This window comes from Anabrus simplex, chromosome 1 (genome assembly GCF_040414725.1).
Source record: "Anabrus simplex isolate iqAnaSimp1 chromosome 1, ASM4041472v1, whole genome shotgun sequence".
NCBI classification, from domain to species: Eukaryota; Metazoa; Arthropoda; class Insecta; order Orthoptera; family Tettigoniidae; genus Anabrus; species Anabrus simplex.
This window is the reverse complement of record NC_090265.1, coordinates 94,759,026-94,771,865: the sequence shown is the minus strand read 5'-3', so window position 1 is coordinate 94,771,865 and position 12,840 is coordinate 94,759,026. Positions and strand designations below refer to the sequence as shown.

The 12,840-nt window shown below is 39.9% G+C and overlaps 1 protein-coding gene across 1 annotated transcript in view; it reads right to left on the bottom strand.

Moving 5' to 3' along the window:
• Positions 1-12,840, bottom strand: part of LOC136884350 (protein AAR2 homolog) — a 57,098-nt gene that overhangs the window by 36,081 nt on the left and 8,177 nt on the right. The window contains exons 3-4 of the mRNA XM_067156469.2: positions 4,461-4,576; positions 3,996-4,115 (exon numbers count right to left, since the gene is read on the bottom strand). Coding sequence (XP_067012570.2) covers positions 3,996-4,115; positions 4,461-4,576 — 236 coding nt within the window. The remainder of the gene's footprint in view (positions 1-3,995; positions 4,116-4,460; positions 4,577-12,840) is intronic.

Here is a 12,840-nt window from a genome sequence, read left to right as displayed (position 1 = left end):
TCCGGTATCAAGTCATTTAAGAAGACCATTAGTGCTAGTGTAAATTGAAAAGTAAAAGTTGTAAATTACGGACACTGAATTTGTGATTTTCTGCTTGGTTTAGATTGTGAAACTAGGGAGTTTTTTCTTGTGGTATTCTTTTTCCAGCGAATTGCTTGCTGTACTCATGTTATTGTAGTTGTTGTTGGGTAATTACTAATGTTTTTAACTTTACTTTATTATCACTTGTAATGTTAAGCTAGTAGTAAGTTCAACTTATAGTATTGTAAGCTGTAGTGTTACGCACTGGGAAATACTTATGTTATGTGTGAATTTGTATATGATGATGATGGATTTAGAATTTTAAACTTAAACTAGTAGTATTTCTTGTAATATGTTCTTTCCAGGGATTTGCTTGCTGTACTGTTGTTGTTCTTGCAGGGTAATTATGTTTTTAATGTTACTTTAATAACATTGTAATGTTAAGCTAGTAGTAAGCTCAACCTATAGTACTGTAAGCCGTAGTGTTAAGCAATGGAAATACTTAAGCTGTGTGGGAATTTGTATATGATGATGCTGGATTTCGAATGTTAAACTAGTAGTATATCTTGTAACATTTGCTTTCCATGGAATTGCTTGTTGTACTCTTCTTGTTCTAGTTGTTGCTGATGGATAATTATGTTTTAACCTTCCTTTATTATAACTTGTAACGTTAAGCTAGTACAGTAGAACCTCGATAATTTGAAATTGGTTCGTTCAAAATCCCGTCTAATTCGAAGAAGCTCTTGTTTCCCGCAAACATCAGATATGGTTCTGCATGTTATTTAAACTGTTTAATTTTAAATACGGATAATTCGTAATTCGAAGTACAATGTCGGCCTCATTACCGAAATTCAGAATTTTAATTCGAAACTGCCTTTACATTTTAAAACAATAGTATGTTATAGAGTAATTTAAATTCAAAATTTATCCAGTCATAATAGAACGCATCTTCCGGAATGTGCAGGGGTAGCTTTCTGCACGTTCACACACTTTGGTGTGTCTACAGTGTGCTTCATAATTGCTAAGTTCGAGTGAAATCGAAATCGGAATTCTTTTGTATTCGACGTTTTAAGGAATGCCGCAATAGCACGCAGCAGGCAGTGTGCAGAGAAACAGAATTTGCGAACACTGGCGATGCCGATGTTCACTTTGTCCCATCTTTACACGCAGTTGTTTCTAGCCATTACCTTGCAGCTATTTACTACAGCAACCATATATGTCACCCATTCTTTTTCCATATCCTGAACCTGCTGACCTTCTATACTTTGGAACCTTTACTAATATCTATGTGCTTCTAACTTCCTTGTCCTGAAGATTCCCTACCCTTATTTGTCTGCAGATATATTTCACTTTCTCTACCCTAGGCCCAGTGTTACTTAGTTCACAGAAGATCAGATAGTGGTCTGTATCATCAAAAAATACCCGGAATACCCAAAATTCCTAATAGAATTTCTCAATTCCTGGATCTGATGCCCCAAACCTCCCATGTGTAGCTGGGAATAGGGTAACTGCTAGTCCCATAATAGCAAAGAAGTCTAATAATTCCTATTATCTCCCATATCTTCCCCAAATTTACCGATCACCTTCTTATATTCCTCAGTTCTATATCCAATCCTACATTGAAATGGCTCATTAGCACTATCCTATCCTTGGTCTTAACAGTGACTATCTAAGTACTTCTAACTTCCTTGTCCTGAAGATTCCCTACCATTATTTGTCTGCAGATGGAGGCCGATGACCTTAGATATTAGGCCCCTTTAAACAACAAGCATCATCACCATCAACAGTGACTATGATGTCGCTCAGAACTTCACAGAACTTGTCAACTTCATCCTCATCTGCACCCTCACATGGTGAATATACTCAGACAATTCTCTTCCTAATTCCTCCAACTGCTAAATCTACCAACATCATTCACTCATTTATGCACCTAACAGAACTAAGTTGTATGCAATACTTTACTTGATGAACAGTCCTACCCCACACTTTTTAACACCTATTAAGAACACTTTGTAATCTCTTCCTCATTATTTCCCCATACCCAAATATTAACTTCTAAAATATCCTCTTTGCTGACTACTCAGCCAGTTCTACTTTCATTCTTCCATAAGACACAATAATATTGACAGCTCCCTAAGAAATCCATTTTGTTCACCAAGTTGTTTCCAAGGAGTTCCTTGCCTATCGAATGGAAGATGGACTCAACTCTCACAGGTTTGAGGCTTGCTTGAAATATTCTGAGCTCGGTAAATTCTGCGAAGCAGGATGCTAACCTACTTAAACACAGTCAGTGAGAATCTCTCCTCTGGCGGGTAAGGGACCACCAGTGGATTGTATAGTCCTAGCCTCCTGAGCACAAAGGAGGGGCAAGACTCAGAATATGTCCGAGATACCCACACCTTTTCCACAGCAACTGGTATTCCTACTCTCAAGACCAATTACCAGGCCACTCAGTCGTCGCCCATGATTCACAAACTAGGACGTGACAACAGTAACACATATCACAAAATGAAGAGAATGGAGAAATACAATAAAGAAATAGACAATCTTCACTTACCATGGAAGTTAGTACTATTATCAATCCATTTATGGAGTCAACTCTGTTCTACAGATATCAAAGATATTAATCCCGATAGCTGAGAATTTCATTCATTCAGAGTAAAGCTTGTTGAATTCTTTAATTAAAGATAATATATTCCCTTCTATAACTTAAGAGAAATATTTACACCCTTTGCGACAGTAATTTTTACCAGGTTCATGGCCATGGACTCTTAATTTCTCGTTTGCATCATCAGTCTGCCAAAAATCTTCCTCTTCTTTGACAAATATTTTGACACACTTCTAGCAGTGTGGCAAGGCGCATTATCGTGCTGAAAGGTCCCATCCTCCCCAGGAATGACAAACATCCTGTACGGGTGGACGTGATCGCCGAGGATGGAACCATAACCAAGCTGATCAACAGCGCATTCCACTCGGATGATGGAACCAAGGAAATACCATGAGAAACATTTCCCAGACCACAACACAACCCCCAACGCCTTGTGTTTATACACCAATGGCTGCAAAGTGTTGGTTCCCTGATGTTTCTAGCCAGACACGCCAATGTCTATCCCTCCTATGCAGCCGAAAACGAGACTCATCGGAGGAGGCTACCCGTCACCAATCAGCAGCGATCCAGTCACCATAATGTTGAGAAAATTCCAGTCATTTCTTTTGAAGCACCTGTGTTAGCATCGGTGCAGTCACCCACAGTCTACTCTGGAGCCCCATTCACATAAGCATCACTGAACTGTTATGGTAGAAAAGGTGTGTATTAATAAATACACAAACATTCAGTCAGAGAAAATAACCAGACATGGTTAAAATCCCTCACCTGGCTGGGAGTTCTATTTCTGTACACCACATCTACAAATTCCAAAATCTTGATGACGTGGCTCATTTTTATTGTCTGAACTGTAAGAAGGTATTATCGATTAAAAAGAACTTTTTCCATGGAATCTTCATATATTTGCAAATCATATTCTTTTAAATTTTAGTTTAAATTTCTACAAAACACACTGCAGGTTTTCACCATAGATCTCAAAGATATACATATCATCATTACGCCTGCAAAAACTGCTATGTGATAGGCGTAATACTGTCGGAGAAATACTGACCTGCAGCACATATAACATACGAGCAAGAATTCTTTGAAGTTACTCACACAATATTGAACCTTAGATGACAGAACCTTACCAAGCAAAGTTCTAAGTTGAAATATTTCACATAGGTGCAAATACGATATAATTTCAGTATAACAGCATTCAGTCCATGGACCTTAAGAGCTTTTCGATGCTCCATTTCCCTTTCTCTCCTTCTTGTATCTTACCCATCTATCTTTAAAGCATAGAACAGAAAACTCACAGGCACTACAGAGATAATACATGACAAGAGTAAAATGAATTAATTTACAAATAAAACTACCAGAATTATACCTGTAATTTTGCTTGTTAGCGCCCTCCATTTTTTCCATACATCAAATGGATATGGTCCCAGATACCTGTCCAGGTTAAGAAGATTTGATTTCAGACGAGCTTTCTCCTCTTCTTCAATCTCTGAAATTTTTTAAAATGTAACAAAGCTATACAAATGTTCTCTTCCACCAAAACATAAAACAACAGTTCATTTATGGTCTGGTCAGGGTCTAAACAAATACCGGTACAAATATAGTAATAACCATTCCTTAAGAATAATATGAGTTATGTTTTCACAGCCCAGGATACTAGGTGTGATAATGAATTCATGCTATGTGAAATGAGACTAAACAATTATAATTTGTTCTGATGAAGTAAAGCAATTTCAAAATTTCTGAGCCATCTGTCTTGTTTTACATGACATAAATCCACATGGTTAACCATAAATATATATTTTCAAGAATTAATTTGAGCCAAAATTCTAACCTGCAGTACTAATGTCTTCCGTAACAGGATCCCATTTTTTCACAAGAAATTCAGATTTCTGAAAATTATGGATGAAACCCACACGAGGAGCAGCATCTCCTTCATTATTAACAGCGCTGTAAATATAAAAAACAAATACAACACAAAAGTTTCAAATTATAGATATACCTCAAAATTTGATGTAATTAAATAACATTAGCAACATGTTACTTTGAACAGATTATTTCTTGATCTCTAGTGTTTGGAGAGCAGCTTCCTTCCTCTTATCACTGAAATAGCAGTGCAAGCCTAGCCAAGGACAAATTTCATGTTCCATACCATTAAGAAATATATCTTCCTCATTAATTTGTAAATTAGGGTTTAAGCTTATATACAAATGCCATATATACTGGAGATAGTTCTTATTCAGGTTTATCAGTTCACAGCTTGGTACAATGCAGCCGCCCCATCCTGTACTGACTTCTCGTCAATACGGAACTATTGCAGGCACACCTTATGCTTCCAGAATTGGTTTCTTCAGCCTTCTAACCAATAATTAGAACCTTATACATTCAGAAAACATTGTTATACCCACCAGCAAGTGAATGCCTATGATATGATACTAAAACAATTCACATTTGATTAGCCTATAAGATTCAATTAAAATTACAAATGGGTAACTATCCACCAGTTTTTATTTAATTAAAAATGTGACTGCAATCCCAATATAATGACACAAACACAAATACAGTAATAAAAAAGAAAAAAGGTAGGAGGTAGGGACCCTCTTCGGAGGCAGCCCTACCCAGGGAGTGGCGCCCCTACCTATGTGAGTCCCAAAGCACACAGACCCGGTGTGTAACATCTGATATCGGTCCCAGCTCAGGGTTACGAGTGTGAAGACCTCAACGGCATCTACAGCAGAGAAGGTGGACTTCGGTACGGTGAGATGGCAGAAGAGGCCAACCCATAGTGTCTGTACTCCAGAGGAGCGGCTACGAAAGGCGTCTGTCTCCATGTTAGGGGTGGCCTAATTTTGAACCTGGCAGTAGGTATAAAATGCCTTTGGGTGTGGCGAGCCCATCGTAACAATAGCCTATATGGACAAAGCCGATATGGTGCCTCGGAAAAGGGTAGGGCGTCCCCTGCTTAAAAGCGACGCGCAGCTCTTCAGGTGCTGGTGGAACTGTGAGAAATGGGCAACCAGCACAAAACTACATCAAGATTGCAACAGTAAATGTCCTGATACTAACGGGTAAGACAGAAGAACTGGTTGACTTTATGATAGTAAAAGATATAGCCATACTTGGACTGTGCGAGACCAAGAAGAGGGGTACAGGGGAGATTCCTCTGAGAGGAGGATACAGGCTGTATTACAGCAGCGGACCTGAAGCAAAAAATGGAGTGGCCATCATACTTAGAAAAGAAATCCAAGAATATGTGTAATTTACAAAATAAGTCAGCGATAGGATGATGGTGATGAAACTCCAGTTTGAAAATGGCGTGAAAGATCTATTTCAGTTGTATGCCCCTCAAACTGGTTGCATAGATGAACATCTAGAGGACTTCTTAGAGGAAGTGGAGAGACAGATAGAAGATAAGGAAGTACTCCTAATGGGAGATCTAAATGCACAAGTTGGAATGGATAGACAGGGAAAGGAAGATGTTGTAGGGCCCTTTGGATATGGAAATGTAAATCCAGAAGGTGAGTTGTTGGTGGATTTTTGCATCAGGAATCAAATGATTGTTGGAAACACCTGGTTTAGGAAGAAGAACAGTCAGAAAATTACAAGGTATGGTTGGGGAGACAGACGAACAAAGACCATGACTGATTATATAATCATAGAGAAAGAACACCGGAAGACCCTTTTAGATGTAACAGCCATGCCTGAAGAAGCCTTTGGTGGAGATCATAGTTATGATAGGAAAACTGAATGTGGGAAAGACTGAAAAACCCCCATTAAGAAGGGAAAAAAGAATTAAAGTATGGAAGTTGAAGAAGGAAAACATACAAGAAGAAATTCAAAGGGAAATAATAACCTTGGTACCCAGGACGGAGGTGGGGAATGTTGAAGATGAATGGAAAAGATTTAAGGAAGCACTGGTTGGATGTGCAGAAAAGGTATGTGGTAGAACATCAGGAAAGGTGAAAGACAAAGAGACACACTGGTGGAATGATAGGGTAAAGATAAAAGTGAAGGAAAAGAAAATGGCGTGGAAAACATCTAAGACTGAAGAAAGTAGAAGAAAATGTGTGCAGGCAAAGAATTTGACCAAGAAAGTAGTGGAGGAAGAAAAGAGGAAAAGCTGGGCCTTATTCACACAGAAATTGAGAGATGATATGCAGGGCAGCAAGAAATTACTGTATGGTATCTTAAGAAACAAAAAGAGAGATCAAGTAAACACCAGATTTGTGAAGGATGAAGGTGGCATAATATTAACAAAGCCAGAAGAAATAAGAAATAGATGGAGAGAGTATTTTCAGAAGTTGCTGAACATAAGAAGGGATGACAGTCATTCAATGGACGACCAGGAAAGGCAATTAGTTGATGAAGAAATGGATAAAGAAATTACAATGAATGAAATTGAAATGGCAGTAAGAAAGATGAAGAATGGAAAAACTGCTGGAATACATGAAATTTCAGTGGAGATGATAAAGGCAGCTGGAGCTGTAGGCCTGCAATGGACATATTGGGTTCTCAGGAATGTCTGGGAGAATAAGGAGGTCCCTGAGGATTGGCAAAAAGGAATAATCATCCCAATTTTCAAGAAAGGTGATAAGAAAGTTTTGAAGAACTACAGGGGAATTACTCTAATATCCCATGTTGCTCAGATAATGGAAAGGATTCTGGAAAGTAGAATAAGGTTGAGGGTTGAGAATCAGATACAGGAAAATCAGTTTGGTTTCAGAAGTGGAAGGTCAACAATAGAGCCCATTTTCATTATGAGACAACTGATGGAAAAGCAATGGGAGTACGGGAAGGATATGGTGATGACATTCATTGACACTGAAAAGGCATATGACAGTGTCCCCAGGACTAAAGTTTGGGACAGTCTAGTGCAAAAAGGAGTTGGACAGGGATTAATAAAAATGAGCATGGCATAGTACAAGGAATGTTGTAGTTGTGTGCAAACACAAGTTGGCAGGACAAGTCAGTTCAAAATAACTAGTAGGCTGACACAGGAAAGTGTTCTATCACCAACCCTGTTTACAATAATAATGGATGACATCAAGAGAACATCAAAAGCAGCATATGGACCAAGAGAAATGAACATGTTATTTGCAGATGATATTGTGATTTGGGGAGAAGACGACAGGAAGGTTCAAGAACAGTTGAATGTGGTGAATGGGAAAATTGAAGAATGTGGATTGAAAATAAGTGTAGAAAAGAGTAAAACTCTTGTTATGACTAGAGGGGAGAAAGAAGGCAAAGGTCAGATTAGACTTGCAGACAAGCCCCTGGAAGTAGTGGAAACGTTCAAATACCTGAGAAGTGAATTATTGGAGAATGCTCGTTTGGGTGTTGAGATTAGTAAGAGGATTCAAGCTGGAAGTTGTTTCTATCATAGTGTAGGAAACATGTTATGGGACAAAGATGTGCCAATGGAAGCAAAGGATACTATGTACAAGATGTATTACGTACCTATAACAACTTACGGAGCAGAAACTTGGACAATGACAAAGAAGGATGAGAGTCGAATACAGGCATCCGAAATGAAATTCTTGAAAAGTATGGTACAGAAGAGTAGAAGAGACAAAATAAGGAATGAGAAAATCTGGGAAGAAATTGGAGTGGAAAAAATGAATGATAGAATAGAGAAGAGCCAATTAAGATGGTTTGGGCACGTAAACCGAATGAGTGACGAAAGAATGCCAAAAAAAAGGTGAAGGAAATGCAAATGCAAGGAAGGAGAGGCTGTGGACGACCACAACTGAGATGGAAGGATACAATCCAACGCAGTATTATAGAAAGAAACCTGGACTGGGACACAGTGTTGGAGGAGGAGTGGTGGAAAGACCGAATAAAGTGGAGAGGAACCGTATTTGCCCCTACCTGGCTACAGCTGGATAAAGGGAAACGATGATGATGATGATGATGATGAATGTTGTTTTATACTGTACGTTACACAAAATATTTTTCGACACCCTCCTCCCCCTGTTCAAGAGAGTGTTTTACACTGATAAACTGATTGGATAAAATTCCCCCATTGCGTGTTCATACATCACAACACCAAGCACAGGTCCTGACAGGTTAAAATATCCTGCTTGTGCACCTTAAAGATATTTATTACGTGTAACAGGACTGTAGCCAACATCAACCAAATCGTTGCTTACGAGCTGCGTACGCAGTGGTTGAACACAACGTGTCAACAAGCGAGTCAACAGATAGTGAGTGAACTGGGAAGAGAGAGAGTGAGTTAAGCAGACCTCCTACCCCACCTACATGACCACGCCCTGCCGGTCAATCAGAAGGACGTTTATTAAGTATTTGGACTATATATATTCAAGTCACATTGTTATGTCAACCAGCTAATAACCTGAGACAATGGCATGTGCAGCACAAACAGTAGCTACATATGCTCGGAGTACTCAGCTGGTAGGCTGCCAATGGTATCTGGAATCGTGATGCCTGCAGTGCATTCCACAATACTGGAGGGGACAAGCGAGTTGGCTACGCAGTTTGGGTCACATCATTGTGAGCTTGCATTCTGTAGGTGATAGGCTTAAACCCCATGGTCAGCAGCTATGAAGATGATTATCTGTATATGATTTTTCACGAGAGTTTAATCCTGATGTAAACAAGGCATGTCCACGCCTCAGCCAAAGAAAGAGTTGTGATTCGCTGAGCGTGTACTATCGACCTCCGCCCCGTCAATGTCTCGTGTTCGGACATACAGTGCTGAGCATATTACCTAAAATAGACGAGGAACAGATTTTGAGCTGTGCGAAACTAAACAGAGGGGTCTAAAGGGAGATCTACTGCTGAAGATTAGGGCCTACGTTATTTATTTATTCATTTCTGAATATTAAAGAAAGCTATCGTAGGCTAGAGCACCTCTTGCTCCATTTCTCTCACTGTGAATACTGACACTTTACAGCTGCTGCAAGATGCAACACCTTATCTCCACGCTGTACAGCTTGGGACTTTCCCTCGCTATGAGAAGACTTCCTGCATTACACCACGCCTTCTGCCTTCATATCTCGTTATTTAATCACTGTTTAATTTAAAAAAATTATAGATACACACCGGTATATATGACAACCATATTTTACTTTGATTACGTACTCTTTCAGACTATCTAAATGTAATAAACTAAGATAAAATTAAATTAATGCCACCTACTAATTTTCTTCGAGCTCGCATACAGTCCAGTGAGTACGACGGTTGCTTCTCCAATCAACTACGTCTGTGTCCACGTGCAAAGCCAAGGTGCTCCGCCTATTTGTTTACATCAGGATTAAACTCTCGTGAAAAATCATATAGTTTCCCATTTTCACACCAGGCAAATGTTGAGGCTATATCTTAATTAAGGCCATGGCTGCTGCCTTCCCAGTCCTAGCCCTGTTCCATTTCATAGTCACCATAACATCTGTCTGAGTTGGTGTGATGTAAAACCAATAACAAAAAAATTTTTTTTTTAAATAAGGAAAATTGCTGGAGGGTGCATGGCAGAAGATCCATACAACAAACATGATGATTAAGGTGATTGGATTCAAGTTTGAAAAATTAGATTGCCAGAGAAGTATTTTAAAGTTTTGGTCATGCTTTTCCAACAACTCTCAGATATTACTAGCCATGTGATATGCCATAGTCTTTCTGGAAGATTCCATTCACCCTGAGTAACAGAACGAGGTTTACGTAATCTGGAAGTATGGATTCATAACCTAATTAGATGAGAATACATTCCATATTGATGAGTGAATGCCACAAAAACATTCCTCAGACTTAACACCACTGCCACTAACTTGTGTTTTGCACACCGGGTATGGGTGCATCATCATTATTATCATTATTAAAAGTGAAAACAGATTTTCACTACCTTTAACAGCTAATGAATAACTGAAGGTTAACCTCTTAGCTGACTTGCCCGATACATAGGCCTATATAAGTATGTACTGCAGAATATTAGTACCATACGTTACCATTTCCAGCCCAGGCATCTAGGCGCAGTTTCACTGTCTTTTGTTTCCTTGGCACAGATGACATGATCATGCAGTGCACAAGGCTGCCAACATTGTTATGTATGGCAGCAAAGAGGGTCTGGGGACATAAGCGCCCAAGTTAAGGCTGAAGACCAAACAGAGTGTGTGCAAAGATAGGTTACAACTAATAAATGACCTTTTATTCTTGCCGTGTGGGCAGTATGCGTCGTGGCCACAGAAAAAAGCCAGCCTTATGAAGAGAGTGGGGCCCCAAAGTGGCGAGAGAGATTGATCTGGATGTGCAAAGGTAGAGTGCGAAGCAGCTGTTACGCATCTAGCATTCCATAGCGTGATAACAGTGCATTCTATGTGGGATAGAGGTGAATTAATTCAGTAGGCCTGGCAAAGCTGTTGATTAGATGCAGCTTTCTTTTCTTTTTTCTTCACAAGTTGCTTTATGTCGTACCAACACAGATAGGTCTTATGGCAATGATGGGACAAGAAAAAGCTAGGAGTGGGAAGGAAGCAGCTGTGGCCTTAATTAAGGTACAGCCCCAGCATTTGCCTGCTGTGAAAATGGTAAACCACGGAAAACCATCTCCGGGGCTGCCGACAGTGGGGTTCGAAGCCATTATCTCCCGTATACTGGATACTGGCCACACTTAAGTGACTGCAGCTATCGAGCTTGGTACATGTAGCTAATGACAAACTAATAAATTGTTTTTGATGGGTAGGGCTCGGGATTGAGAGTGCAGCACATTTGATATGACAAGTGCCCGCCATATCTGTCCATTTTTTCATTACCTCTGTTGGTTACTGATATAGTGGTGGTGATTATTATTTTAAGAGGAAGTACTACTAGGCAACCATCCTCTATATAACACTAATCTGAGAGAAAAAATGGAAGGGATCCAATTCTTCAAAAAATGAAAATATCAGCCAAAGGAAGACAAGGGCCATGAAGGGTGTAAAAATGAAAGACCCCTCGCCCTCACAAACCTAATAGCGTCGGGGTCGGAAAAGAACAAGAGTTGACCAAGGGAGGTCAGATAGGATAGATGAAAGTGAGAAGCCTGGCCAAGTAACTGGAAGCAATGCCAGGACTCAGCTAAGGGACCCATGGTCCCCAACCCACGCTCCAAAGTTCAGAGCCCCTGGGGCCCCTTTTAGTCGCCTCCTACAACAGGCAGGGGATACCGTGGGTGTTATTCTACCGCCCCCACCCACAGGGAGATATTGATATGGCTTTGTGCGGTGTGTATCTCATTTACATTAGTGATTTTGCATCAAATTATATGGTCAAATTGAGTGATTTAGTGCAGTTGTATCAACATCACAACTTGCTTTCAAGTAATAGAGTGTGTGAAAAGTATCGTCGTGACATAAAATTAACTGTGAATAAGAATCACAATTATAAAGCTGGTTTCCCACCTCAATACTCTCTATTTCTTTTGATGCATTTAATACATTTTGCAGTAACTTACTGGTTTCAGAATATTAACTGTAGGCCTACAGTTTATGAGTGTCGTTGGAAAGGCCAAGGTGATGGTGAATGCCATTGCTATGCTGTTGTTTAGTCCTCAGCCCGAAAGCTGGTTGGATCCTCAACAGCTCCGCCATCAGCTGTCATAGATGGCCTAGGCATCACTGAAGAGGCATACTAGGGAAATGAGGAGTGAGGTAGTTTCCCGTTGCTTTCCTCACCGAGCCAGAAGTTGCTATTACATATCAGTCTGCCAAGCCCACTGAATGCATGCACCAACCGACCCTATGAACAATATTTTCACACCATTCATAGCAGGGACTGGCTGCAGAAGGAATGGCATTACTAGCATCACTCATACCTCAGTCACTTTCATTTTGTCAAAGCGAAGGATAAAGCTGAGACAGATCAATGAAAGTAACAAGATTGCTCTAGCCCATACCAGAAGACATAGTGGACTGTAAACACTAGGTCCCATTGCTATGCTATGCGCAGAAATTTTTTGTTTTACAGCTTGCTTAATGTCGCACTGACACAGATAGGTCTTATCGCGACGATAGGACAGGAAAGGGCTAGGAGTAGGAAGGAAGCTACCATGGCCCTAATTAAGGTACATCCCCAGCATTTGCCTGGTGTGAAAATGGGAAACCACGGAAAACAATATTCAGGGCTGCCGACAGTGGGGTTCGAAACCACTATCTCCCAAATAGCACACAAAATACTTTCTTTGCTGATTCCAAATTGTCCTTGTATGAAATAGGTAATTTTTTGGT